Source organism: Magnolia sinica, chromosome 4, assembly GCF_029962835.1.
Source record: "Magnolia sinica isolate HGM2019 chromosome 4, MsV1, whole genome shotgun sequence".
Lineage (NCBI taxonomy): Eukaryota > Viridiplantae > Streptophyta > Magnoliopsida > Magnoliales > Magnoliaceae > Magnolia > Magnolia sinica.
The window spans coordinates 15,089,827-15,116,358 of record NC_080576.1 but is presented as its reverse complement, the minus strand read 5'-3'; the positions used below and the strand labels follow the sequence as shown (position 1 = coordinate 15,116,358).

Genomic DNA, 26,532 nt, shown 5'->3' with positions numbered 1-26,532 from the left:
GACATGCTGATGTAGGACAAAGTCAAAAACAATCTCAACAGCCAATATTGAAAGAAACCAGGCAAGAAAGTTTGATCTAGAGTCTAGTGCACACTATAGCTTCAGACTGCCATAACTTTGTAATTGGTTAATTACCCATTTTTTGTAAATGATATATAGTTAGAAAGCTATCGACAAGATTTCCATAACTTTGTGAACCTTCTCGAGTGTGTTTGGGGACAGGAAACTCCACATCTGTAGGCATGGGTCACATGGGTATTCTGCATCCATAGCATGTCCATGGCATTTTTAGTGATGATCTGCATCACATTCAGCCAGTGCTCAGCTAGCTGCATGCTGTAGACATCAACTATAGGCAAATCCCTACAAATTCCCCTTTCCAATTACTGTACACTAGTTGTGCAAGGTGGAGGGTGGAGCCAGACTGTGTTGGCATGTCTAGAGTCTGTTGGTAATCATGCATAGATCCCCTGTTATTCAAGATCTAGCATATGAGCCATCTCAATGATGGGACACCATACTCTGTTTTCATAAGATGATACACACTAAATAACAATCTGCCAAGCACCACATCACATGCACACTGACGTGTAACAATATGCATATTAAATGACAGCAATGGAGTATCAATCCTCAGGCTTTATTTGTAAAGTCTCTATTACTCGGCAATCGAAGCCCAAAGACAAATGAATTAGCTCATGCTTAACTAGCCAAGCAGATTAACAACCCCGCATCTTCTTTACTCGGCAATCGAAGCCCAAAGACAAATGAATTAGCTCATGCTTAACTAGCCAAGCAGATTAACAACCCCGCATCTTCTTGTCTCTCCCACATTTTAATGAGTATTTCACATTTTGGATGAAATTATGAAGATTGACCTGCCGGATCATAGGTAGTGAGTGTCTCTTGGTAGCTGGAATCAAGAGTTTCTCTACAATGAGAGACCATTAATTGATGAATAAGGAGCCAAAGCAAGGGTAGCAAGGGCATCAGCTAACCTGTTTTCATCTCTAGGAACGTGATTGAACTCAATTTCTTTGAACCACTTGATTAGGTGCTCAGCTAGTGCTTGATAAGGCATGAGTCTGGGTTCCTTTTGTCATGGAGAACCAAGGACGTCAACTACCAAGAGCATGGGTAAGAGAGGAAGGTTGATGTCTGGTGGGCAGCTAATCATAAAAATTTCAGCCAATCCATCATCTAAAAACCAACCCAAATTGCTGGAAGAAAGTCTTAGATGAAAGACAATGATCACATCATTGAATCTAAGGGCATCTTGCGAGCTCGACTTTGTAGGAGAAAGCATTCTCAACATCCATAGCCATGAGAATACCTTGCACCCATAATGTTTTAAACACATTTCTAACCCTCCACCGTGAGGAAGCTCAAGGACCTTGGCATTGTAATTTTTTAAACACATTTATCATCCTCCACCATGAGGAAGCTCTAGTACCTTCACATCGTAGAGCCCATGGCCCACAGCCTACAATCCTTTCCATCCCTACTCGTATAAATGAACAATGCCTTGGTACTGTAGGGGATGCTCTACAACCTGACATTATTATGGGGCACACTCCACAACCTCTTAGTCACAGAGTCTGTTAGCAGTTCAATTGTGTTTATCATTCACACCTTACACTGTCCACTTAAGATACATGCCTACCCTTTACTTTTCTTCACCAGATAGTCACCAAGGCATATGAAGTTTCAGTCATATTTGTAAATTGCAATGGCCAAAACATGGCAATGTGATTGACAGCAAGGGCATGAAACCCTTATAAATGCATCTTTAATGCTCCTACTTCAAGCGATTTTACCTTGTCATGCTTGACCAAGAAGAGAGACTCACTCTCATATATCACATGCCTCCTTGCTTTTGGAGGACACCAACATATCAAGAGACTCGTAGGCATCTGTGGATAAACCCATGTTTTGTTTCTCAATCCTTCTATTATCGAGCTCCAAATGCACCCATGTATTTTCCATAATTTAAGACCCACTTTCATTTGCATCATGCACTTGTATCCTACCCAAGGGCTGTCCGTCAATCCCCTTCTTATGTCAAAGCAGCCACCAATGCGGCCTTTCTTAGCAAACATGCAGCCAATAGTTCCTCTACAGTCTCTGGAAGAGAGAATCAATCCAAGTCATCCAGCTTTGCCATCTCTATCACCAGTAATCATTGCAAGAACAAACACCATCTTCAAAATGGTGAAAACGGGTTGCATCTCTAACAATGATTGCACGGTTCACAATCTTTGTAATCGATTTTATAAACCGATGACAATCTCCACATACCCTCAAGTTTTTTATCACCACTATCTCCTCCCCTGCCTTTGTGTTTAAGAGCCCAAACACAATTGCCAGCTTCTCACTGTGAACTCCCATTGCCGTTACAATATCCTCACCTTCGCCACTTCCATTATTTGTATCAACATTACCATCCTTTAATGCATTCAGCGCTTTCACCGAAGCCTCTAACCCATCCAACATCCTGTAGATATCTTTGGCCTGAGGATGCAATCTATCACCTGCTAAAAAGAGGTGAATCCTCTCCTTGTGCTCAACGTAGCTACACCCAGGTTCCTTCTTAAGCCTTCTCTCTCTCATCATCCCTCGAATCCTTGCCACACCATCCAAGTTTCCTGCTTCCGCATATATATTCGACATCAAAACATAATAACCAACATTCATTGGCTCGAACCCAATAACACTCTCGAATGCCAACTCTGCCAGTTTGATGTTGCGGTGGATCTTGCATGCACCTAGGAGGGCACCCCAGACAGCACCATCGGGCTTCACTAGCATTGATCCAATTAGCCCACATGCATCCTCAAGCCGACCTGCACGTCCAAGAAGATCAACTACACAAGCATAATGTTCAGGTCCTGGACGCAGACCATAATTCTTCTCCATCTCCGAAAAATACTCCAAGCCCTTCTCTGTCAGCCCTGCATGGCTGCATGCCGATAGGACACTGACAAATGCCACAGAATCTGGTTGGATACCTGCCGCTCGCATCTCATCAAAGAGTCGCACCGCTGTCTCTCCATAGCCATGCATCCCATAGCCAGAAATGATTGCAGTCCAAGAGATAACATTCCTGTCAGGCATACTATCGAATAGCTTGCGAGCATGTGCCAAATCCCCACACCTTGCATACATATTTATCAATCCGTTCATCAGAAAGACATTGAAACCAAACATGCTACGGGCAATGTACTGTTCAACATCCCGGCCAACACGTCGGGCACCAAGGTTTGCACAGGAGGAAAGAATGCTGACGAGGCTTACAGGGTCAGGCTGCACTCCGGACCTTTCCATCTGGCGAAAGAGATCCAAGACATCAGCAGCAAGGCCGTTCTGAGCATACCCAGAGATCATGGCATTCCACGAGATCAAACCCTTCACAGGCATTCCATCAAACACCTGCCGAGCAAGATCAACAGACCCGCATTTCGCATACATGGTAAGTAGACAATTCTCAACGGAGGCATCAATATCCGTACCAAACTTAATATTGCAGGCGTGGAGGGACATCCCAGAACCCAGCAACGTCGGGAGAGCACACGACGGTATCAAACCGAGCATTGTGACGACTGTGAAGGGGATGCCAGTACGGCGCATGCGGCGGAAGAGGGCGAGGGCTTCCAAAGGGCGGGAATTGAGGGTGAACCCGGAGATGAGGGCGTTGTAGCAGACAAGCAAGCTCTTATTAGACGGGGGAATTTCGTCGAACAGGTTACGGGCCTGGTGAAGGAGGTAGCATTTCGAGTACATGGAGATGAGAGACGTCTGGACGAAAGGGTCGAAGAGGCATCCGGTCTTGATGACGTGACAGTGGATCTGAGCGCCGGACAAAGGAAAGGAGAGAGCAGCGCAGGATTTGATAGCAAAGGGGAAGGTGAAACGGTCGGGGGAGTGTCCAGAGAGGAGCATCGTGCGGTAGAGATGGAGGGATTCCAGGAAGTGGCCCTCTTTCGCCAGCAATCTCAAGCGAGAGTTCCATGAGCTGCTGCTGCTGCTGCTGCTGGAGTTTATTCTTTGGAGAGAGGAGTGACAACAGATTCTCGCTGTGGTGGAAACGATGAAGCGTTTGATCATGTCATGAAGGTACGTTGCAATTGTGGCACTGTTGGGTTTCTGGGCTCCTTAACTATCCAACCAGTAGCAGCACTAAAATGGTGGGACCCACAGATTGGTCAATCTGGACTCATTATATGTGGATAGGCTGGCAATGGATCGGAAATCAGTACCATTCCCCACGTATCGCCTGATACAGCTATATCGTTTATGGAATTAAACATTGGTTGGATCAGCCTATCAGCTGGCGAGTCCAACCCCATTTCTCTGAGTCTCTGCCCAATCCATTCACTACTTATATAAAGGCATGTAGACAAGAAAGTAGACACTAAGAACCTGAAAAATGTGGTCGGGCCATTTCCAGTTAATAACATATATCAATGCACGTTTCCCTCTGTAAGGGCCTGTTTGGATGCCTGTAAGTTGGGTAAGTGGGAAGTCACTTACAGGTGGTGTTTGGGGGAGAAAAATCACCTGTAAGTCAAAACTGCAGGGGGTGGGGTTGAGAAGTCACTTTCCTGTAAGTCACTTACAGGCTCAACGGTCGGTTTTTTAAAAAGAGGGGAAGAGGGAGAAACGCACCAAAGGGGATTGTAGGTTTCGTCTCTCCATCCCAAGCTCTCTCCTCGTCCCTCTCTACAATCTCTCTCCCCCTCCCTCCCTCTCTGCAATCTCTCTCCGTCTCTGCAATCTCTCTCTGTAATCACCGCCTTCCGTCTCTCCTCCTCCTAGAACGGTAGGGTTTCATCAACCCTTTTTTTTTCTCTTTAAAAACGGTAGTGGCCTGACGTTAACAAGGCACGCGCACTTATACGCACCTGCGCATGTGCGCATTTTTTCACACGTGTCATGGACCGCTAATCCTAATGGTCCATGTGATGCAGCATCCCATGAAACCACCTAAGACCAATCTTGGCCCTGATTTAAAACGCTGGTGGGCCATAGAAAAGAGAGATGCAAATCAAGGCAGGAAAATGTTTTCTTTTTTCATGGCCCACCAATGTTTTAGATCAAGGTAATAGTTAGGTCGGGTTTCATGGGGTTCTGCATCACGTGGCCCGTTCAGATTTTAGACTCAAGTCACGTACGATGAGTTGTCAAAAAGTTCTCAAGAGGACTCTTGCCAACTTGTGCGCTGCCAAGTATTATGCGGGAAGAGTGCTGAGTAATGCGTAGACTGCGTGGTATATCATGCATTTTATCATTGAGTGCTGAGTAATGCGTAAACTCTGTGGGATCAACCATGATATATGTGTTTGATCCGCACTGTCCATCCATTTTAATACTTGATTTCAAGTCCTGATCCTAAAAATTAGCTATATCCAAAGATCAAGTGGACCACACAACAGAAAATAGTGTGAATTGAGTGTATACCATTGAAAATTTCTGGGGGGGGCATAGAAGTTATGGATCAAGCTGATTTTTTTCCCTCATCCAGGTGTTTGTGATCTTATGAACATGTTGGATGACAAATAAAGATCACTATGAGCGCTAGAAAGGTTTCAACAGTCCAAATCAGTATTTCCATTGTTTCCTGTGGTATGGTCCACTTGAGCTTTGGATATGCTTAAATTTATGGCTCGAATTCTACATTTAGATGAAAAAAATGGATGGATTGATTGGATAAACTGTTTACATTTACAGTGGGTCCAACTGGATTTACTTAGTGTAATAAAAGTATACCAGCAGCTTAGTACGTAGTCCGATTGCATTACTGGTAATACGATAGTAGGTGTTACCCCTGCCGTGGGCCCACCTTGATGATGTGTTATATATCCACTCTGTCCAACCGTTTCTCCATCGGGGATTTTAGGCCCACCTTGTTTGTGTTGCTGAGTTTTTTTACTGAGAAAGTTTATTCTCAATGTTCAAATTGAGTTATTACTCCATATTATAAATATTTTGAATTTGTGGCCCCACTTTTATAGCCCACGTGATGATTGGTTTAGCTTAATAATTATCTCAAATATTCATCTTGATGGGCTTTAAAAAATAACATATTTGATCCCATATTTTTTTATATGATTATAACATTTTAGAACACTTTCCTAATCAAAGCTTTGCTTGATGTAATATACAACTTTCTACCTGTAAGTAACTTACAGGTTACCTGTAAGTAACTTAACTTACATCCAAATAAGTTACCTGTAAGTAACTTTCACTTGTGACTTACAAGTAAGTCACTTACAACTTAAAAAAAAACTAAGAGGCATTCAAACAGGCCCTAAGAATATAGCCCGTTCCCAGCTATTCATTTTCCATTATGTAATAAGTAACAAGAATGCAATGCATCTTAACTGCCCGTCTCCGGATGGATTGGTGTAAGTTCGGATCACCCACGATACCCCCGAATATCAAAGCATGAACAAAGAAATGTACAAGTGAAAACCACATTGCAGCCATTCGCTCAAATGGGTTGGACCAGATCAATCAATCATCCATTCTTACTTTGTTTTTGTTTTCTTTTCTTTTTCGAAGAAAATGATCACCCCACGTCAAACCCCCATGTTGCCCTCTAAGCCCACATGCATAGACTGTCAATGATCATTCCCCGTCAATTCCCCAGCTGGTCCACTCTTCACTTTGGTCTCTGTTAACCCCAAAAGAAAATCTGCAAATCGGGCTTTACGACTTTTACTGCATCAGTGCAACCTTCCTCTGCAACCAATGGGTTCCCCACCAGTCCTAATTAGGCCATTTTAGTTAGAACAGTGGGACCCACACTAAATGAGAATGAAAACTGGATTGAATATTGAAAAATATGAAAAAATAATACTTTTTTTTTCCTCATAGGAAAATGTTCAGAAAATAATACTTTTTTTTTCTTTTTTCTTTTTTCTTTTTTCCTCACAGGAAAATGTTCACGGAGAGAGAGAGAGCCAACAACTACTTCTATTACATTGCCAGCGACACCTTCAGCTCCACACGTATTACACTGCCATTCAGCACCTCAACTGCTCAAAATATGGAGAGCACTCGCATTGGCCACCAGCATCTCAAGATCCTCCAATCCGTGGAGAACCAAAAGAGAATAGATCAACAAGAGGAAGAAAAACAGAAGGCAAATGGTCACGGGTCACACAGCCTTTGGCTCACCTCTCAGACCAACATTTGATCAGTGGTCGACGCTTGGCCAAAGATATCGGGGCATGCCTCCCACTTGTGTTGCTCCCTAGCCTCCCAGTAACCACCAATGTACCGGTACGTCTCGCTTCCCTTCTCCTTGGCAAACCACCGTGGCTTCCAACCCTGCTCTTGCATCTTCCTCGCCTGTTTCACCAATCTCCCCACATTACTAGCCATCATCAATGCATGTTTTTTTACTTACCATAGTAAAATTAAATGATCTTATGGCATGTACTATCCAATCATTATAAGCAAGGGCATGGAATCCAGGCCCTGCCATGTATGTGCCATGGCCCCAGCTAGGCTTGGTCTAGTCACCAAGTGAGCCATTTGTGTACATGGATGCAGACCACTTGCCATTCCTTCAAACTGTCTGTTTTCCAACAGTCACATTTTGCTGGGGCTGGAAGTGGACTAAGCTGAGCAGTGGTGGGCCAGGTTATTATGGATCTCAAGTCCCATGGTCGGGACTGGGGCCTTCGATTCAGTCCTATTATCGAAGTGACCCTGTGCCTGGCCTTTTGCATCTTTTGCCTAAATGCCCAATAACACTTGGCCTGACTTATTTATCATTGGTGTGCTGGGCATTTGGTTCATAGTCAACGTGCTGGGCTACAACTGGACTCAGGTCCTTAGCTCATGGACTAGAGATAGACATGCTCCAGCGTGCAGTTGCAACCCCTTTCTTTTTAAATGGTAGGCACACCTGATGACCCAACTGCCCTGATTTTCAGGCCATGATGCATGTTCAGTACAGTCAGCCTGATCAATGGCTTGGATCTCACATACATGGCACAAGTAGGATTTGTCTGAGATCCAGCACTGCAAGGTGGCCTTGGCATTTCTCTATGAAACAATAGTAAGGATCAATTGGGGAAATAAGAAAAGAACAAGAACAAGAACAAAAAAGGATGGAAATGCAGTTGTAAGACAGCAATTCAAAGAAGAAGAAAGAAGAAAGAAGAAAGAAGGAAAGAGAGAAGAAAGGAATTCATAAGACAAACTCACCTGTCGTTGTCTCTGCTCCAGTCGCAACTTCTCTGCATTGGCCATATCATATTCCCCGTTCTCCAGGCACCTCTGATCTGGCCTTAGCCTTGAATCTGTGGGGGGCAACTTCTCCTGCATACCAAAAAAAAAAAATCATCTTCAGTTAAACGGCCCCCTTCCACCGAAAAAGCATCTAGACTTCAACAGGAACATGGGCTTGAGTTAGAAACACATGCAAGTTTCATCATCACCTTCAATCCGGGTGTGAGCTCATTCAGTGTAATGGCGAAGCGTGTCAAGTTATATCTGGTGGGGAACTGAGATGGGTTGCTGCGCTTCCAGAGCAAGCAGGCCTCAGACCATTGTTCCAATCCTCTGCCCTTTCCAGAGTGATCGCCTAACACATAATGCAGGCTCTCATCCCACTTTCCAAGTAGTGTGGCCACCGTTTTTCCATTCCTGTCCTGGACTATACCTTGTACCTGCAATTGAACTTCCACCATAGGTCAACATTGTTCATAAGCAGCAAATTGTCACAATCATCACTATGTGCAAGAAAGGATGCCATAGATTTCACCATCAAAGCCTTGTCCTGGCTATTTTGCACCGTCATCGTCATCATTATAGCCTTATCCCAGCTATATTGGTATATAGCTCATATCGTTACTATTTTGTTATTGTCGCTGCTGCTACTGTTATTGTTAAAAAATTTTGCACCTTCACATAGAAATAATATTCTTTAGGTTTATCATTATCATTTTTTAAGATAGTGCAATTTATTCAGGGCCAACAAGCCAAAGGGGGAAAAGAAAGCAAAAGGAATAGAAGAAAAAGACGATCAAACCACTTAAGGCACCCAATCCCTGATACACAAATTAACATGGTCAATAACCCCAAGATAAGTACTTCCAATACAAAAGCAATGATCGTTCCTCTCGCCCCAAAGACACCAGAGAATGGTGAGCATAGAGACACTCCACCTGGATATGCCCTTTATCCCTGGCCCCCTCTCATGCCAAAAGAGAAACAGACCATCAATTGAGCTAGGCATCACCCAGGACACATTAAAAGCAAGTAGAATACTAAAAGCATCCCTCGCAAAGAGACAATGGACGAACAGATGATCCACCAACTCTGCGTCTTTGTAGCAAAGAAGACAAATGTTAGGCAACACATCACAACCCTTCTGCAGAGACTGTCAATCGTAAGGACTTTATTTCTGCCAACGAGCCAGGCGAAAGCTAAGACTTTAGGAGGGGCACCGGAGGACTAGACAGGGCCTATATGGCTGCAAAAGTTCTGATTCACAGATTGGGAGGTGAGAGAATACGGAGACCTCATCGAGAAGATACTAGACTTGTAAATCATCCAAATGAGCAAGTCAATTCACTCTTGGAGAAGGTTGGATCACCTCCAAGAGGGAAAAAAGGTGAACCACATCATTGATCTTTGAATCAAATAGATATCGTCGACAATGAGGAATCCACACTGTCAACAACCTCCGAAAATGTGGAATGCGTATTCCTAACGCTTGCCTCATTTGCTTTCATTCCGAGGAAATAATGGATCATCTCTTTACTCACTGTCCCTTCTCGTCAGATATTTGGTAGAGCATTCTCAGACTCTCAGGAGTGGCGTGGGTGATGGCCCTGACCATGGAAGTGCTCATGTGTGAATAGCACATTGATCCTGGAGGAGTGATGGGAAGAAGAAAGTGGGGGGTCCTTTTTCTTGCTGTGATGTGGGCGATCTGGTTGGGAAGAAAAATCAATGTTTTAGGAATCTCTCCGAAGCCACGGATGGAGTCTTTTCCCAGGTGCTTGTCATGTTCAGGGATTGGGCTCCCTAAGTTCAGGTGTTTTCTGTTTTATTCCTGTTTCTGCAGCGATAAAATCCTTACCTTTAAAGGAAAAAAAAAAAAAAGAAGAGGAATCCACACACACCCATCCATAGAGACAGAGAAACAGTGGACAATAGAAACATCAACAATAGGACAGCCCAGGCAAACTAGGAAAATCCGATCCAAGGGTGCACTCCCCACACCAAACATCATCCAAAAATCTGACTTAAACTCCATACCCAATAGCAAAACCAAGCAATCAAGCATTTTTTTCGCAACCCGAGCAACAACCTTCTAAAGATGGGATGCTCGATAAAGAGATGAATCCTTCGTCCACTAACCCATGCCAGAGCCATATTTGCCAACAATAATGTTCCTCCACATGCTACCCTCCACCCCCCATCTACAAACCCATTTGCTTAGCAAAGTTGAGTTAACATCATTGAGACGCTTAATTCCAGCTCCTCCTTAGGCAAAAGGCCTATGCACCTCCTTCTAGTTCAATAAATGAAAATTTCCCTTGGATGCTCCACCTTGCCAAAGGAAATCCCTTCTAAGCCTATCAATCCTAGCAATGACAACCGTTATCTCTCAAAAAAAAATAATAATAATAATAAATAAAATAAAAATAATAAAAATAAAAATCCTAGCAATGACAAACTTAAGTCAACAGAACAAAGACATGAAATAAAGAGGGAGATTGGAGAGGGCAACCTTAAGTAAGGTGATTCTACCCAAAGGAATGGGAGATCACCTTATCTTGCAAATGTTTTGTAGGCTTCCCAACACAGAAAGGAAATTTGGGGTAAGAAGAAGGGAGAGACCTAGCCCAATGCCCAAAGATACCAGCCAACCTAGAAACATCGCCCGCGAGGAGAGTTTGGCCGAGGACCTAACCCATGGATGTGGGACATGGGCTATGAGATAAAAGAATTAAATTGCCATGCTCTATCAGTTCGAGCTTTTAGAGTGAGTGGTTTGTTGTCCTGCATCACTTGCTTTTACCTAGATTAAATCTTAAGGCCCAACACAACCTCAAAACATCTAATAATCTTCCTGAGATTATCTACCATGGACCCATCCACTTCATAGAAAATAAGGGTATCATCGAAAAACACCCCAGATTGACCTCTCACCAAAATCCGACTCAAGGTTTCCAAAACTACAACAAACAGAAAAGAAGATGAGGGGCCCATTATTGAAAACACTAAAACATAACATTCTAATGTTTGATATATTTGTATGGATGTACAGTGAATTTACCATCTAGAATTCTCCGTGTCCACCACTGCATGTCTATGGATAATGGTGACACACGATTTACTATGGAGAGTTAGTTATGATTTCTACCATATTAGCCAGAGCTCAAAATTCAAGAAATCTTACTTTTCCACTGACAAGCTAACAGGTGTAACAGAAATCTCAAATGTGGCATCCAAGTTGATTGAAGCAAATAGCGTACAAGTTGATTGAAGCAAATACAAGTCTATATTATACCCCCATATGAGCCTTGGCTCTTGAACCTAAATCGTCAAACAGGCAGCAGTCGCAAAAGCTAAGAAAATGTAATGAATATTGCTCTGAAGTATTAGACTCCTTATGCACCATGACAATTAAGGCCTAATTGAGGTCCTATTGTGCCTAAGTTCTATGCCAAAACTGAAAAAATACAATAAAGTTGCAATGCAGCAACCTTAGACAATGTTATCTCAAGAACATCCCACAAACTAGAGATGTAAGGTTTATCAGCAGTGGTTTGATGACAAAGAGAGACAAGATGACATCTAGGAGGTTAGACAACTGCTTTCATGAAAAGGTTGATATAAGGGACTGAAAGGTACATTGCTCTTGTAAGCAGCAAAGCAGATGCAAGTTGAGGTGGTGTGTAAATTTGAACTCCAAGATACAGGAGTACGACAAAATAGGGAAATCCCAAGACATGCATATGGGTACAACAGTCTGAGACTAAAGATGGAAAATGGCAGGTGCATGTCAGGTCTTCATGCAACTAGGCAGTGCACAAGAGAGGAGTTACTTGATAAGCTGGCAAAGTATGAGAGTCATATACATGCACTCACCCATCGTACACATGGCACACGTGTAACCAAATCCAAACTGCCCAAATCCTGGGAGCAACTGTGGATCAGTTATAGCCTGGCAATCAGATTCATAGGACAATCCTAACCTCTGTTTAATGGGCATTTGTTTGTTGAATTTGGACAATTGATTTTTATTTTTTTTAACTGCCCACTAGATGTCCACCTGTCAGCCAGTTACAATCATACCTTAGTGATATTTGGGATATAACCCCTCCATAGTAAGGCTGACGATTTGGATGGTTTCGTATGAGATACGTGTACGCCATGTGTACAATTTATGTGCGCATGCAATCAGCGTACTCTGCCAGGTCAAGCAAAAGGCCCCTACAGCGATACAACTTCATCTTCCACCAGGTCAGGATAGTCAAGAACCTCTATCATAACCTTTCTTCTTTGTTGAAATCTTTGTCAGTTCGTCACCATCAACTATGAGTTGTGTACACCATTCTGGTGCATAATTGCACTTGGGTCTCCACACTCCCAGAACACCTCATTTAATATTTCTGGCTGGATTCTCTGGGTTTGGCATTCCAATAATTCAATGAACGTCAAGTTCGGCTATTATGACCTATTTTCCTGCGAAAGGAAATATAGCTGGATCATCAGAAAGGCATCAACCCAAAGATTATATATATTTTTAGCTGTAGAATTTGGGGGTTAATGTTAAGAACACAAACTCAAGCCTTTCAGAAGTTTCTTTGTATGAATTTGAATTATGTAGAAAATGCAGAATCAACATTTTGCTTAGTTCACTTATTATGTTTTATATCATGTTATCGGATGATGCTCTTGTCAAGCATCTGCCATATGTAGAAAATGATCCAAGGCTTGTATCTACGTAAGGGGCTTTGGTCCTTTAGTCAAATATCTCAAAGTCAGTTGACATAAACCATCTTGTGCGCCTGGGAAGTCTTACTTGTACAGAGACCAGCTCATGGTTCATATCAAATATTTTGTCAAGTCTTTCTTGCCTTTGTTTTCTTAACACGAATCATCATGATTATTAGACACATGCTTTTTCTAATATATAATTATTGACACAAGCTACTTTCAAACAAACAGGATTAATCAAGCTACTTAAAATAAAATAAGAAAGAAGTGCTTTAGAATATGCTCCATGACAATTAAACAAGAGCAAATAAAATGCGCTTGATGCCATCCTCAACTCACCGTAGCCATATTGCAGTCCACAAACAACACAGGCCTACTGAACATAGGACAGCTGTATCATGTTCTTTTAACACCAAACAAACTAAATTCTAAGGTAACAGAAAACAATATGCTAACACGCGTACAATATTGCTTGTATTTTGACAATTAACTGATGCTAAAGATTGACTCTCTTTTTTCGTCAATGAACTTCATATGGAGGAAAGGAATAAATGTATATAAAATCGCCATGTAAGAGTATGAAGAGACAAGGCAATGAATTAATCACCTGGTGAGGATTTCGGTCTATGATTGACCGCTCCTTAAACTTTAGCTTGCATGAATATTCATGATTTCCTTCTATTCGCATGGTACCATGATGATCACAATAGAGCTTCCCCAATATAAGGTTGTAAATGGACGTTGTGACCTGAAGAAAGAATCTAGCGAGCATTCAACTTGCACCTCAATAAGAAACAAAACCTAGCATATTTCATTCATGATTCTTACCTTGCTCCATTGAAAAATTTCACCATCATCAAACTCGAGAGTTAAAACACCAACAGGATCAAGTTGACTTGAACGACCCCAGAATTTGCTTTTTAGATTATTATCTCCCCAAAATTTCCATCCTCTGCCTTCACAGTGGCACGCAACAATCATTGGGTGATGACTGACCTGTCTCCAAGTAAAATGGATGTTTGAGAAAGTAACTTGACCACTAGTCATTACAGGACAATAAATGGAAAAAAGAATCTAGCGAAATACATACAGCAAAGTTTATGTTCTGAATGATTGAAAAGGAATACTATATCATCCATGAAATACAAATACAAGTATCAAAAGGAAAGGATAGAAAAGAAGCACCAATTAGTAGGAAAACCTAAGATGCCAATTCCATACCTGCTAGAATTGTCCATTTGCAATTGGTCAAGTCATTTGCAAAGGGGCTGATTTAGGTCTTCCTCTTGGGGGTAGAGCAATGGAAGCATCTTTTTGGGATCCCATTTTGGAATGTATTGAGAAAAAGTTTTCTAAGTGGAAAAGGTCGTGTCTGTCACTTGGGGGCAGAGTCACTCTTATGAAGCATGCATTGTCTATTCTCTCATTTTATTTTCTATGAAGGATCCAAAGAAATTTCCCATGGGAAGGAAGGGAGGAAGGTCATAAGTTTCATTTAATTAATTGGAAGGAGGTCCAAAAACCCATAACTGAAAGGAGCCTTGGTATAAGCAATATTAGACAGAGAATTTAGGCATTGTTGAGTAAATGGCGGTGGAGATTGGGGAGGAGCTGCAATCCTTGTGAGAAATGTTATTTTGATGGGGGGGTCGATCTAATGGATGTGTTCTGAATGATTTTTGCAAGGTACGTACGCAGTTTGATGATGACAACGTGATATCTCGAGAAAAGTGGGAAAAGAATTTGCCAAAAGACTTTAGGCAAGCATCACATGAGTACTCTCTTTATAAACTTCTGTTTTAATTATAAAAAAACCAGAGAAGTAACTTACCCGGTTGCATTGTTCACCAGCGTGGTTGGCTTTACCAATTCTAATGGTCCAATTCATGCCTGAAATCCACTCACAGCTTCTAGGTGCTGAATGGGCCAGCTTTCAACAGAACTTGCTGATTTAGCAAGTTACAATGTTTTAGTTTTTTCATCAATTTCAGTAAGGAGTCTGAAAATAGCAAATTTCAGTATGTTCATTAGGGGTCCGAAAATATCAAATTTAGGTATGTTCATTACTTCAAAGTGGTAATGTATGGGTATCTTGAGTTGTATTTAGCGTTGCTATCATTCACCTTCCTATTTTCCAGGTCACTAATGTGGAGATCTGTGTTGATGGGGAGAAGAGAATAGAGAGAATAAAGGGCAACACTCCTAAACCCACCGACCATTCTCTGAACTCATGAAAACAAATGACCATGTGTTTCAGAATGAGGAATTATTAGTGCATGATAAGAAGAATCTCTCACTTTTTAGAAACAGATTCGACTCTCCCATGGATGCCATACAAAATGTTCATTCAGATCTTGTAATGGAAAGAGAATCGACTGTGGACTCCCAAACACAACAAGATCCAATACAAGCACATATCCTTTTTTACTCGGTTTCCTTTCATTTGACAAAACGTAGTAGTCTAAAAAAGTGAGTCGTATAATGGTTTAAAAGAGCAATGACCAATTTATGGAGGAAGATTCATTCTAAGATGCCACTTCAGCCCTCAGAAAATGTCATTATAATTATTTTTATGCTAATATGGACAGTTACAAAACACCCTTAACAGGGTCATGGCATATGGTTACGTAGTCTTTCTGTTTTGTCACTGTTATTTGGAAGGCTTCACTTTCACATTATCCATGAAAATGTCAAAAGTCGAAGTTTGAATCTCAATCATTTATGGTTAAGTAGTTAATCAGATTTTTGAACCAACAATATCCAGCATTTCTGGATACACATTCTCCAAGAAGTCTGAGCATTCCTAACATTATAAGATCTCCTTCCACAAGAAAAGACAAGCATCGGTGCATGAAATCACCATTGAGGTAAGAAAGAAACCCATGCCAGTTGCAGTTGTACCATGTGTGTGTGTGTGTAAAGAGAACTATAAATTTTAGCACATGGTAATTGCAGCAGATGTGCATGTATGAGGAATATTTATAAGTTGACATATGAGAAAACAGTCGGGAAAATTTGACCAACATGATATCAAGTCCAAGAGTTTTTGGGTTTTAGAGAAACCTTTTCTGAGAAAAAACGTAGGCCTTTGTCTGGATAGTCAGCTTCGTATGTCTCCCCCAAAAGTGGATTAAATGGCTTGCAGTTTCTTCCTTCTGTAGAAGCATATCCAGATACAGCAAATGCAGCAACATTTAGAATCCGCATAAGGCTATTTCCCTGCAGATTTTCATCCAGCATGTGAATATTTGAAGTAAACAAAACATACTTCCAACAAAATGAGTGGGCTTTCTTTAGTTTCCATTAGAAGTTGAATGGCATCACAACATGTACATGGATAACATCACGAACTAATATATCATCCTGATAAAAGTACTCTGTACAATGACCAATTCAAAGCAACAAGAACAGAACTTTCCACAATTTGAGCAGCTTGGCACTATCATATTGATGGTGGTTTCCGGCTGATTCAAATTGCAGACCCCACAAGGGTCCTGTCAAATTGTGAACCACACAAATGTGTCTATTATTCTCTACATGCATCGATTAGCATACTTAGGAAGTTATTTTCCAAGGTTTTATTCAAATTGGCAGTAAATCTCCTTCTATTAAGGAACTTGTTTAGCAAGCTAAGAACAAGTTATGTTTAAAACAAGAAATAGTTGTATGAAGAGCCTATAGATGCAAGCCATAACCATGGTTCTAGAGACATGTTAAGATCACTAAATGTTTCAGAATTTCTGCTAAATAATTGAGTTTTTAGCAGAGAGATTCTTCTATCATTTTCTAAAGGCCTGATGCCCTTATAAGGTAGTTATAGCCTTTGAACAGTCACATCTCTTAATTTTCTATAATTGCATTGAAGTTCTTTGAGAGAGAATTTCAAATCTGGTATGTGCAATCCACCTTTAACTTACGGTTTGTACAAGTGCCAGCAAAAAATGGCTCTGATCAGTTTTTCTCCGACAGGCACCACAGGTGGTGTCAACCCATAAGCATTCAGTGGAACTACCACCAACATCTACCATGAGCAGTGAAAATGAAGCCCAGTTACATGGCAGATGGAGCTGATCACAGTTTACAATATCATCCAGTACAACTCTGTTGTGGGATGGGGTAGTTCATTGTTTAATATTAATATATTGTCCAGTGCAACTTGGTTTCATCCAAGTTGTACCAGTTTTGATCCACAACAAAACAAATCACCAGTCCGAAATGGGACCACAACAAACTTAATCAAAATAAGTCAGGAAGAGCCGTACTGGTTTCAGTCCCCAGGCGTGTTGCACTCTGAAACCGCTATTTAAATCCACGAAGCTGATATTTGAGGCATCATACTTTCACAGTAAGGTGTGAAATGTGGATGGTTTGGATCTTGCACATGTGTGCCTAGTTGGCACATGTAAGCAGGCAGTTAAATTGATGCCTCCGAAGTTGATTCTTTCAGAAAATATCCAACAACTTGTTTCCCCAACATGATGAAATCATAAGGAATATTTAAAATTGAACTCTTTTAGGTTGCACTCAAAAGACCCTTAAGAATGGACAACAAAACTAGTCAACTCCAAACAAAAATATAATTACATCCCAAAATTGTGTCACAGGTCACTAAGCATGATGTTCATTGGGGACATCCTTGAATTCAACAGAAAGGCTTAAGTTTTTCAAATTCTTTCTTCAATGAATTCGAGTCATGCAAGACAACCTTTTTTTCTAAAGCCAAGACGCATTCAATTGCCACCCTACAACCTTTGTAACAAGGACATAACATATTCCAAACAAATGTTATGCTAGACCCTCATCAACTGGCATTTAGGGAAAGGACCTGATTCAAATTCTTCTCATAATACAGTAATATAGCATGCATTCTAAATAATCTTCTAGCTTACTATTAGCCAACCCCAATTAGTTGGGATAAGGCTTAGAGGATGATGATGATTTCTAACTTACTATTATAGGATCTATCTCCCAATTATTTTATGTAACAGCATTTATATGATACTATATATTTCAATATTATAATGTAAGTGTGTAGGCCATGGTTATGGAAGGAAGAAGTGTGAAAGAAACCAAAGTAATAGAAATATGGAAGCGGCAATTTCAAGAAGCTTGTGAAGATACATTTCTTCGAAATTCCTCAACATTGAAACATACACCATGACAAGAAGAGTTGAAAGGAGGAGAAAAATACATGCTACTTTTATTTGCTTGCATCATCATCGCCGTCATCATCTAAGCCTTATTGCAAGAAGTTGGGATCAGCTACATGAATCAATTTCCACCATACCACTTTATCATGTACCATATCCTCAGTTAACCATGGGTCCTCTAGTCTTTTCTTACCACCTCTATAAACATCCTTTTGGCCGTTGCCCTTTTAGAGCCTTCAACTTGAACCAACGTACTCCTAACCGTCGCAGTTGCTAGTCTCCATTGCAAATGGCCAAACCATTAAAGTTTACTTACCTACTGGTGTTACTCCTTAGTTCCACCAAATGCATTCATTTCTAATTCAATCCATCCTTGTCCTGCCACTCATCCATCTCAACATCATCATTTCCACGATGCTCATCCTACAAACATGTTGTTCCTTAACTGCCCTACATTCTGTCGCATAAAGTGTGGCTGGTCCTAGAGTTATCCTATAAAATTTCCCCTTCAGTTTGATGGGTATGCGTCAATCACAAAAAAAAAAAATTGCAAAGGCACATCTCCACTTCATCGACCCAACTCTAATTCTATGAGCAATATCCCATTCAATCTCTCCTGACTTTTATTTGCCTATATAAAAAATTAAATAATGTACAGAAAAACCTATGTAAATGCTACACTATATAAAATTGTGTAACACATCAAAATCACAAATGAACAAGTCTCCATCAAGCAACCAGTATTGAACAAATTAAATGCTAAATACTAGATTATGACAAACATGCAACTTAATGCTTTTATCAAGCATATAGAAGTATGCGTGGTTAAGCATAAAATTGTGGACATTATTTGATGATTCAAACAAGTTCCAAACTTTTTCAACAAAGTAAAAACTAAGTTTTGGGCGAAACAAAGTAGTCAATGAAATCTATTACAAATTTACAATTCAACGGATTCAAGTCACAAAATGGTATTAGTGAAAACTCAAACACAATAAATCATCATGATTTTTAATTATGTTAAAGGATTCCCATCAAAACTTCCAGAAATAAAATATGCCATGTCATGAACTTACCTTTTTACCCCATTCATTCGCTTGGTCAATTAGGAACGAGTATTCCAGATCTTCAAAACATCTCTGTAAAGAAGATTGAGGCTCGTTAAAGTACACAGGAAGACAAACTTTCGTAAGATCCTTTCCAATGTTATCTTTAATCATTGACCAGAGGCTGACTCCCTTCTCTTTCTCAACTGGATCGGGCAATCTTTTTCGTCGTTTAACATAAGGGTAGTTAAATCCCATAGATCTTATTGAAGCATCAATACCATTCTCAGAATCAATGGCATAATGCTCTTCATCATCAGAATCAAATGACGACCTCTGAAAATCAGACTCACTACTTTTAAAAGAACTTGACGACAGAAAATCGCGTGTATCAAAAAATGCATTTTCATCATCATCTGTTTCTTCCTCCGCGGCATCTTGTCTTTCATTGTCATCATCGGATTCTGTGATACTACCTTCTGGAAAAAAAAAAAGACATTTTGCATGCACAAATAAGAATAAAATAAAGCATATTAACTAATACTGGACAAGAAACCACAAAACAAAAATAATAACAGCTCCGAAGAACAATCTAGAGGAACAAGATCACTAAACAAGCACATCATGCAAGCATATCAATTTCAGTTAATGCCTTATATAAAAGGCAAGCATAAGTTCAAAGCAACAATTCTAAAGCAAGCTTCAATTTAGGAAGATTTCTTTGGATGAGTCAAAGAAAGAAGTACAATAATAAGAAAGTTAACCACCGAGAAACCATGAAGAAAAATGCTCTAAAATTGTTAGAAGCATGTTTGCTCTTTTTGCCATGTGAGGATGGTGCAACTACCATGCAGAATGGCGAGTGTCAAGAACAGTGGATACTCTGAAAACCAAATAGTCAGGATGTAGACAAGAAAAGATTGGTCGTAGCTCACAAGTACAGCCGTTGTCGTCATCATGGCCTTGTCCCATCTATTTGGGATCAGCTTTTCACATGAATACTTGGAGAAGGTTCAATGACAAGCTGCCCCAACTGACATCAACCCTCTTTTACCTGGGCTGGGGACCAGCAGGCACAATACTACCAGGCAGAGTTGCTTCACTCATCCAGTATAATCATGTTCAAAATATCTCCCCACCAATATTTGAGGGCTCTTTAGCGACCTGTTAAGTTGTTATAGTTCACTCTTAATTTTAACTAGCTAGTCCTGAATTTAAATCCAGGCCATGCAAAGATTATTTACCAACTTCTATGGTGGAAAATCCATGGCCACAGGCTATTTGAGTGGTTATGTTCAGGACCCTAGACAATGTTTCTTTAATCCTTTGCACTTTTCGAAGTTTGTTGATAAAAACTAGTCTATTGGAACTCACCCTTCTTTATTAGCTTAGATTTAAATTGAAATTAACCAAACCAAAACAAATAATCACATAAATATTTTTTGACGAATCTTTTTTTACTTTTATTTTCTTTTTCTAGGCTTCCTCATCTCAATAATTTGTTTTCCTCAATGTTCCCCGTTTTCTAGTACAGACACACTATGGTGTCTATAAGTTCAACAAGTCACCTCTGACACTCACGGTTACTTGGGCATTTAGCACTTGTGTCATGTCCAAGTTACGCTATATATTATGCGGGTCCCTTTCTAAATCCATTTTTCTTTTAATTTGCATATGAAAAAATAAAACTTCCATCAAGTAAGATTTAATAATAGGAAAAAGATAGATTCACAAATGCCAAGAAAAGTTGAGTAAGAAGAAAAGATTGGCCAAAACATAGATTTACAGGCTTGTAAAGATAGCAAATGAAATGGGTGAGAAATCTAATGATCATGTATAAAATTAATGGACTGCCATTTGACATGGCTTCTTACCACTACATTTGTCATTCTTCAGTCTTGAAGCAGACCTATCTTCCTTTGACTGCCTTTGGCTCTCATCAACTACAGTATTCTCCAAATCAACCTTTTCTGTCTACATAACAAAGTATTAAAAGGTGGCTTTTCAGTATTACCAATAAGAATATCTGAGCTAAGGATACTTTATGCTGTAAATCAAACAGTCATGACAGTTGGCATGAGGATGTGATATATCCATCAAAAAGGGCTCTCGAGAAAGGGGAGAAAAAAATCCTAAACATCAAGTGAAGCCCACCCCAGGTTGGTTTTTGAAACCAAAACCACAGAGGCAACAGCAAGAGAAATACTGCCCCATCAGGTTTTCAGGAGTGTAGAGTTCAATATGGAGGCAAGATAGTCAAATGCCACCCCATCCTAGTGTAGTATCATATTACTTGTGGAAGCAAAAACACCAACGCATGAGTAGAAACTCCATTCTGTTTAAGTGAAAATCACAATCTCCAAAAACTCAGCGTTAAAGATATTCCAATTCATACAGGTGTGAAGTTGCACTGATTTGGTTTTCTTGGACAATGGGGATGAACTATTATTGATCTACGTGTGGTTGGCTTTAATTCTTTTACAGGGTACTTTCTAAGCTTGAATGTTGGCAGCATAATTTATCATACAAGGCACAATTCCTTCACTTCAAACAAATGATAACTAAGTCCACATATTATATACTTACAAGAAATTTATTTTTAAAAAAAAAAAAACCTACATAAAAGGGTGGTTTCAGTATGTCTTGCCTTGTTAGTTTCTCCCTATATGCATTATTGCAACTAAAAAGTTCTATGCAGCAACATCCTTTGACATTAAGGCATTCAATATATGAAACTTGAACTTCCCAAGAGTCTCTCAAAATATTTCAGGCAACTTGCTTACATTGCAGGATGACTTGATCAGACAAACACATGCTGACACATGGCACCATCACATAAAAATGATGAAGAACTTTCCCGTGCCAATGCTGTCCAGAATAATGACAGCAGCTCAGCAGTTTGGTTCAAAATCCCAATAATCAACAGATACTTATACAAAAATGTATACCTGTACATGCAGAATCCACCCATACTAACCATTCATACAGCTCATCAGTCATCCAAGAAGCAAACAACAGACGGACATTTACATTTCGTGGCCTTTTCAGACTGAACCTAAACTGCTTAAGCACCACCACAGTTTTCTTTTGTCAAAACAATAATACCTAACTGTTTAGGATCACCTCTCTCCAGACAGAGACATGAGGTGTCAAATGTAGCTACCCAGGGAAAACCCGACAAGATAACTGCCCATACAGTTATAAATAACAATAGTTTATGAAATATTACTTCTCAGTAACACAAACTATGTTAATAAATTATTATTTAAAAAAAAAAAAGGAACAAAAAAATAAACAAATCACATTTATATAGCTTGTAAGGAAAAAGTGATTCAACGTTTTGTCTAGAAAGCTGGGTTAACAGGATTCAACACAACGGTTTCTTTTTCATTTTTCAACAAACAGTGTCCTTATTAAGTGGGTGCTTATATGAATAGGATGTATGCATGCATGCAAGCATGCATAATGATTCAACTGAAACAGCATCTTCCAGTGACAGAATTCTGGAGAGTACTATAAACAATTAGGAATGTTTAACGAGTCAAATGATGCCAGCATTTTGCATGGTCACATAGCACAATACTCTAAAGTAATCCCTGGAACAAAGCGCATAAAGAACAAGAAAGGGAAGCTAAACAGATAGAAGCAAATGCATATAGATCGCTTAAATACACAGAAGTGTTCTCGAAGTATTAAAAAAGTTGATGTTTCCTCCTGATCCACAGACTTTTCGAACAAACAATCGCATCTAGATTTCATGCAAGAAGAAATTTCCAAGTATTCAAAAAAATAAAAATAAAAAAAGAAGAAGAAGGAATCAAATAACAACTAATTCCATCAATTCAGGTCTGTTTGTTCATATTTCAAATACCAATTGCAAGAGGGCACCAGTTCCATTTTTATATATTCAATTCATCTTTAAAGAATGAAATAAATATAAAGGACTACAACAGGCATTCTACTTCAAAATTAATACCGCAAAAGGGGAGAAAGACAAAAGAATGTATCATACAAGCCATCAAAGAATTCTGAAATTCCAGAGTTGATGAGATTTTGATATGGAGTCATTATACCTCTAGCTGGCGCAGGGTCTCAATGAGGAGCGATTGTTTCTGCTTGAGAAGCACCAGCTTGTCCTGCAGTTCAGCGAACTCATTCCTCATAATCTGCTCACTGTCCTGGATTGCCGCCTCATTCAGGCCCTCCTCCAATAGCCGCTGCCTTAGCATATCTGTCGAACAGACAAAATTGTCGACCGGGGCCATGAGCTCGCTGTTCGACATCCGTGGGAACATGTCCTTCACGGCCTGCAGCACATCCTTCCAAGCAATTCGATCCTCGCGGGACTCAGCCCGCAGGTGGAGCCGCTTGGTCCCAGTGAAGATCGAGAACCGCTTGTCATCCGATCGGCTCTCACGGATCGACGAAACCTAAAACAATTACAAAAAAAAAAAAGAGGAAAACATACACCAAATCCAGAACCGTTAAGTGGAATCCTATCTTCTAACGGATAGAATGAGCAGAATCCGACCTTGAGATGGACTTCGCCCACAGGCTTCCGGCGGGATTGGGAGATGCCATTCCTGTAGCGGCGCATGCGTTTGACAGATTCCTCACCGATGAGCCTCGATCCCTTCTCCGTCTCTTGGCTGAGATCGATCTTGTCCGGACCATGGATTTTGTAATAGGATAGGACGCCGTCCTGGAGCACGAACCACCGCGGCCGCCATCCCTTGCCATAATTCACCCACTTGTAGAGAATTCCGGAGACGCCGTTGCCAACGATGTCATTCAGCTTCACCTCACGGTGATCCAGCGTCGACGATGGCTCAAGGTGGCCCACTGATCGGGACGGCTGAGATGCCTCAAGGGGACGGGGCCGGGCATGGCCGTTAGCAAGATCGACGGATTGAGGGGAGGTGCAGAGGCTGCGAGGAGCAGAGGTTAGGGTATCGGATCGAGGCGAGGTTGGCATGTCGAGAAATTCAGGCGACGGAGTGGGTGGCGTGGCCGCGTTCCGTTCCGCGACGGGTTCCGTTGACACGCAGCAGAACGGATGCATGTCGTCCGCAGGGCGGGGATCAGATCATTTGGAAGAGTGGAGAACAGGATCGGGATCAGGAGATTCCGGTGGCCGCGGGGTCACCGAGACATGCGGTTAGAGACGTGGGATGGATTGCTGTCTGCATTGAGAGAGAAGGCGGGGAAATCGGCACGATTTTGATTTTGACGGGTAACGGGGAGGAGAATGCGGGTATATGTATACAGAGAAATGCTTTGTTACTCGGTCTTTGTCATGGTTGATACGCAGGCACTGAAATTACTTTAAAATTGCATGCGAATGATTCAAATTAAAATGTCCAGATGATGGTTCCAGTCTAGATGTATAATGAAAAAAATAATTACGATTGTTTAATCACGTGACTTTCGGATATTTGGACATTACACATCAAATAGAAAAAAAATAAAATAAACGCCGATGGTCTTGCGGAGTATCAACATCCATGCACAGTTTTTCAGTTGCTGCATACGTAAACTTATTTCACAACCTAAAGCTATTAAAATAGTGTCTCTCTCTACGGATGAGTCAGATTTAAAGAGATTAGCGATCTAGTTATATATCCATGGTAACCAATTGTACGGTTAAAGTGAATAGTTTCTCCGTCCAAATTAATCAAACAGTTGATTTATGGTAAATGGATATGGCCATCCAATCATTGTGAATTTTAAAAATTATTCAATAGATAAACGATCCCGTTGTTTGGACGGTTTGGATTGAATTATTGATATGACACGTGCGCATTGACGGTGTACACGTGTATGGATAGACTTCTTCTGCCGGAGCATGGAGTAATTCTTCATTTATATGTGTATAAGCGTACGTCCTGGTTATTTATGTACGCGGTACGGATATAGCCGAGGGAGGCGGCAACTCCAAGAAGTCCGCGACGGAACGAAACCGACGATTACACCGGCGGGAGCCGGGTTCCGACGAGTAACGGCAAAGGCGAGGCGGGTTTTAAAAGGCGGTTGAGTATTGAAGGGAATTTCGTTTGGAGATTCGGGAAGAGATGCTCTCTCTTCCTGGGAAATGATATGGTAGAGATGATACTACTGTAATATGGTATATACATCCTCCACGGTACACGTGGCTAGGGACGTATCAGGTGGGAACTGTCCATCTAGTAGTCTCTGCCGTGGATGATAGATTTTCCAACTAAATATATGGATGGGATGATCCTATCCATCCGATTAGTGGCTTCCAAAGCGACAGTAGGAAACAAAATGGTTAGTGGTTTAAATTTAGTGTTGAAAGTGGATAGAGATGATGGCTGAGATTGTCTGGTGCGGCTGAATTTTGAAACATGTGCCTGATAGGAACAGTATATGAACGGGTCCGATTGATGGCTAACCACGCCAGGTGCGGTTGCGAAGATATGGAATACCATCTTACGGGTCCACTTCGGGCGGTATGGGGTGTTGGGAGACTGCCAAGTGCCAAGTCGTGATGCCGCTGCGAACCGTTGACTGCTAGGTGCACTCGCACGAATGCATTTTTGCTACTCCCTTGTCACACGTGGTGATGTAGTATACGTGTGAGGAATCCAATCGGGTAATCAAGAGGGGCCAACACAGATTACTTCATCCCAAACGAGGCTTGTGTGATCGTCACGTGGCCTAGAAATTAGAAAGATTATTGAAAGAAATTGACCAACGGTCCATGTTCATCGTACACCTGTGGTCCACCAGTGATGGGCAGCTTGGATTTCGTCAAGTGTCTAAGTTGATCTTCGTGGTCTAAGAACGGTGTAAAGGTGGCCACACAGTTCCCCCACCACGAGGAGATGAACAGCCTGGATATGGGCGAGTAGAGCGGAAGTGGAGCAATCTCTGCATTGACACGTGGCAGGGTGATGTGTCCATCGTACGCGGATTGGATACTGACCGGTTGAATAGCGAGATTAGCTACTGAAGTGACGTCACCAACTTCTGTGGGACCCACCATGATGTATGTGTTGTATCAACACCGTCCATACATTTGGAAAGATCATTTTAGAGCATGGTCCAAAGAACGAGGCAGATCCAAGGCTGGGGTCGACCCCACCACAGAAAACAGTGATAAGAGTGACACCCACCGTTGAAATCTTCTCAAGGACCACCATGATGTTTATTTCAGATCCCACCTGTTTATGGGTTAAAGCAGACATGAAAGAAGGGAAAACACAAATATTAGCTTGATCAAAACTTTCGTGGCGGTGGGCGTCACTCTTCCTACTTTTTTTTGTGGTGGGTACTCTGGAGCTTTGGATCTGATTAATTTTTGAATCATACCCTAATATGATCTCTCCAAATGGATGAACGGTGTA

The 26,532-nt window shown here is 41.0% G+C and overlaps 2 protein-coding genes across 2 annotated transcripts; both read right to left on the bottom strand.

Annotated features, from left to right (window-relative positions):
* Nucleotides 1-752: 752 nt before the first annotated feature.
* On the bottom strand, nt 753-4,342 carry LOC131242545 (putative pentatricopeptide repeat-containing protein At3g11460, mitochondrial). Its single transcript, XM_058241253.1, has one exon. It carries the CDS (start codon nt 4,102-4,104, stop codon nt 2,170-2,172), a length of 1,935 nt encoding a protein of 644 aa, XP_058097236.1. The 5' UTR covers nt 4,105-4,342; the 3' UTR covers nt 753-2,169.
* A 2,469-nt stretch (nt 4,343-6,811) lies between these two features.
* Nucleotides 6,812-24,419, bottom strand: LOC131242544 (oxysterol-binding protein-related protein 1C-like). Its single transcript, XM_058241252.1, has 10 exons — nt 23,697-24,419; nt 23,239-23,595; nt 21,040-21,139; nt 19,196-19,644; nt 16,033-16,188; nt 13,798-13,965; nt 13,577-13,717; nt 8,451-8,681; nt 8,218-8,331; nt 6,812-7,353 (listed from the first exon to the last, which is right to left on the bottom strand). The coding sequence occupies exons 1-10, from the start codon at nt 24,225-24,227 to the stop codon at nt 7,183-7,185; spliced, it is 2,418 nt and encodes an 805-aa protein (XP_058097235.1). The 5' UTR covers nt 24,228-24,419; the 3' UTR covers nt 6,812-7,182.
* Between the last annotated feature and the right edge of the window lie 2,113 nt (nt 24,420-26,532).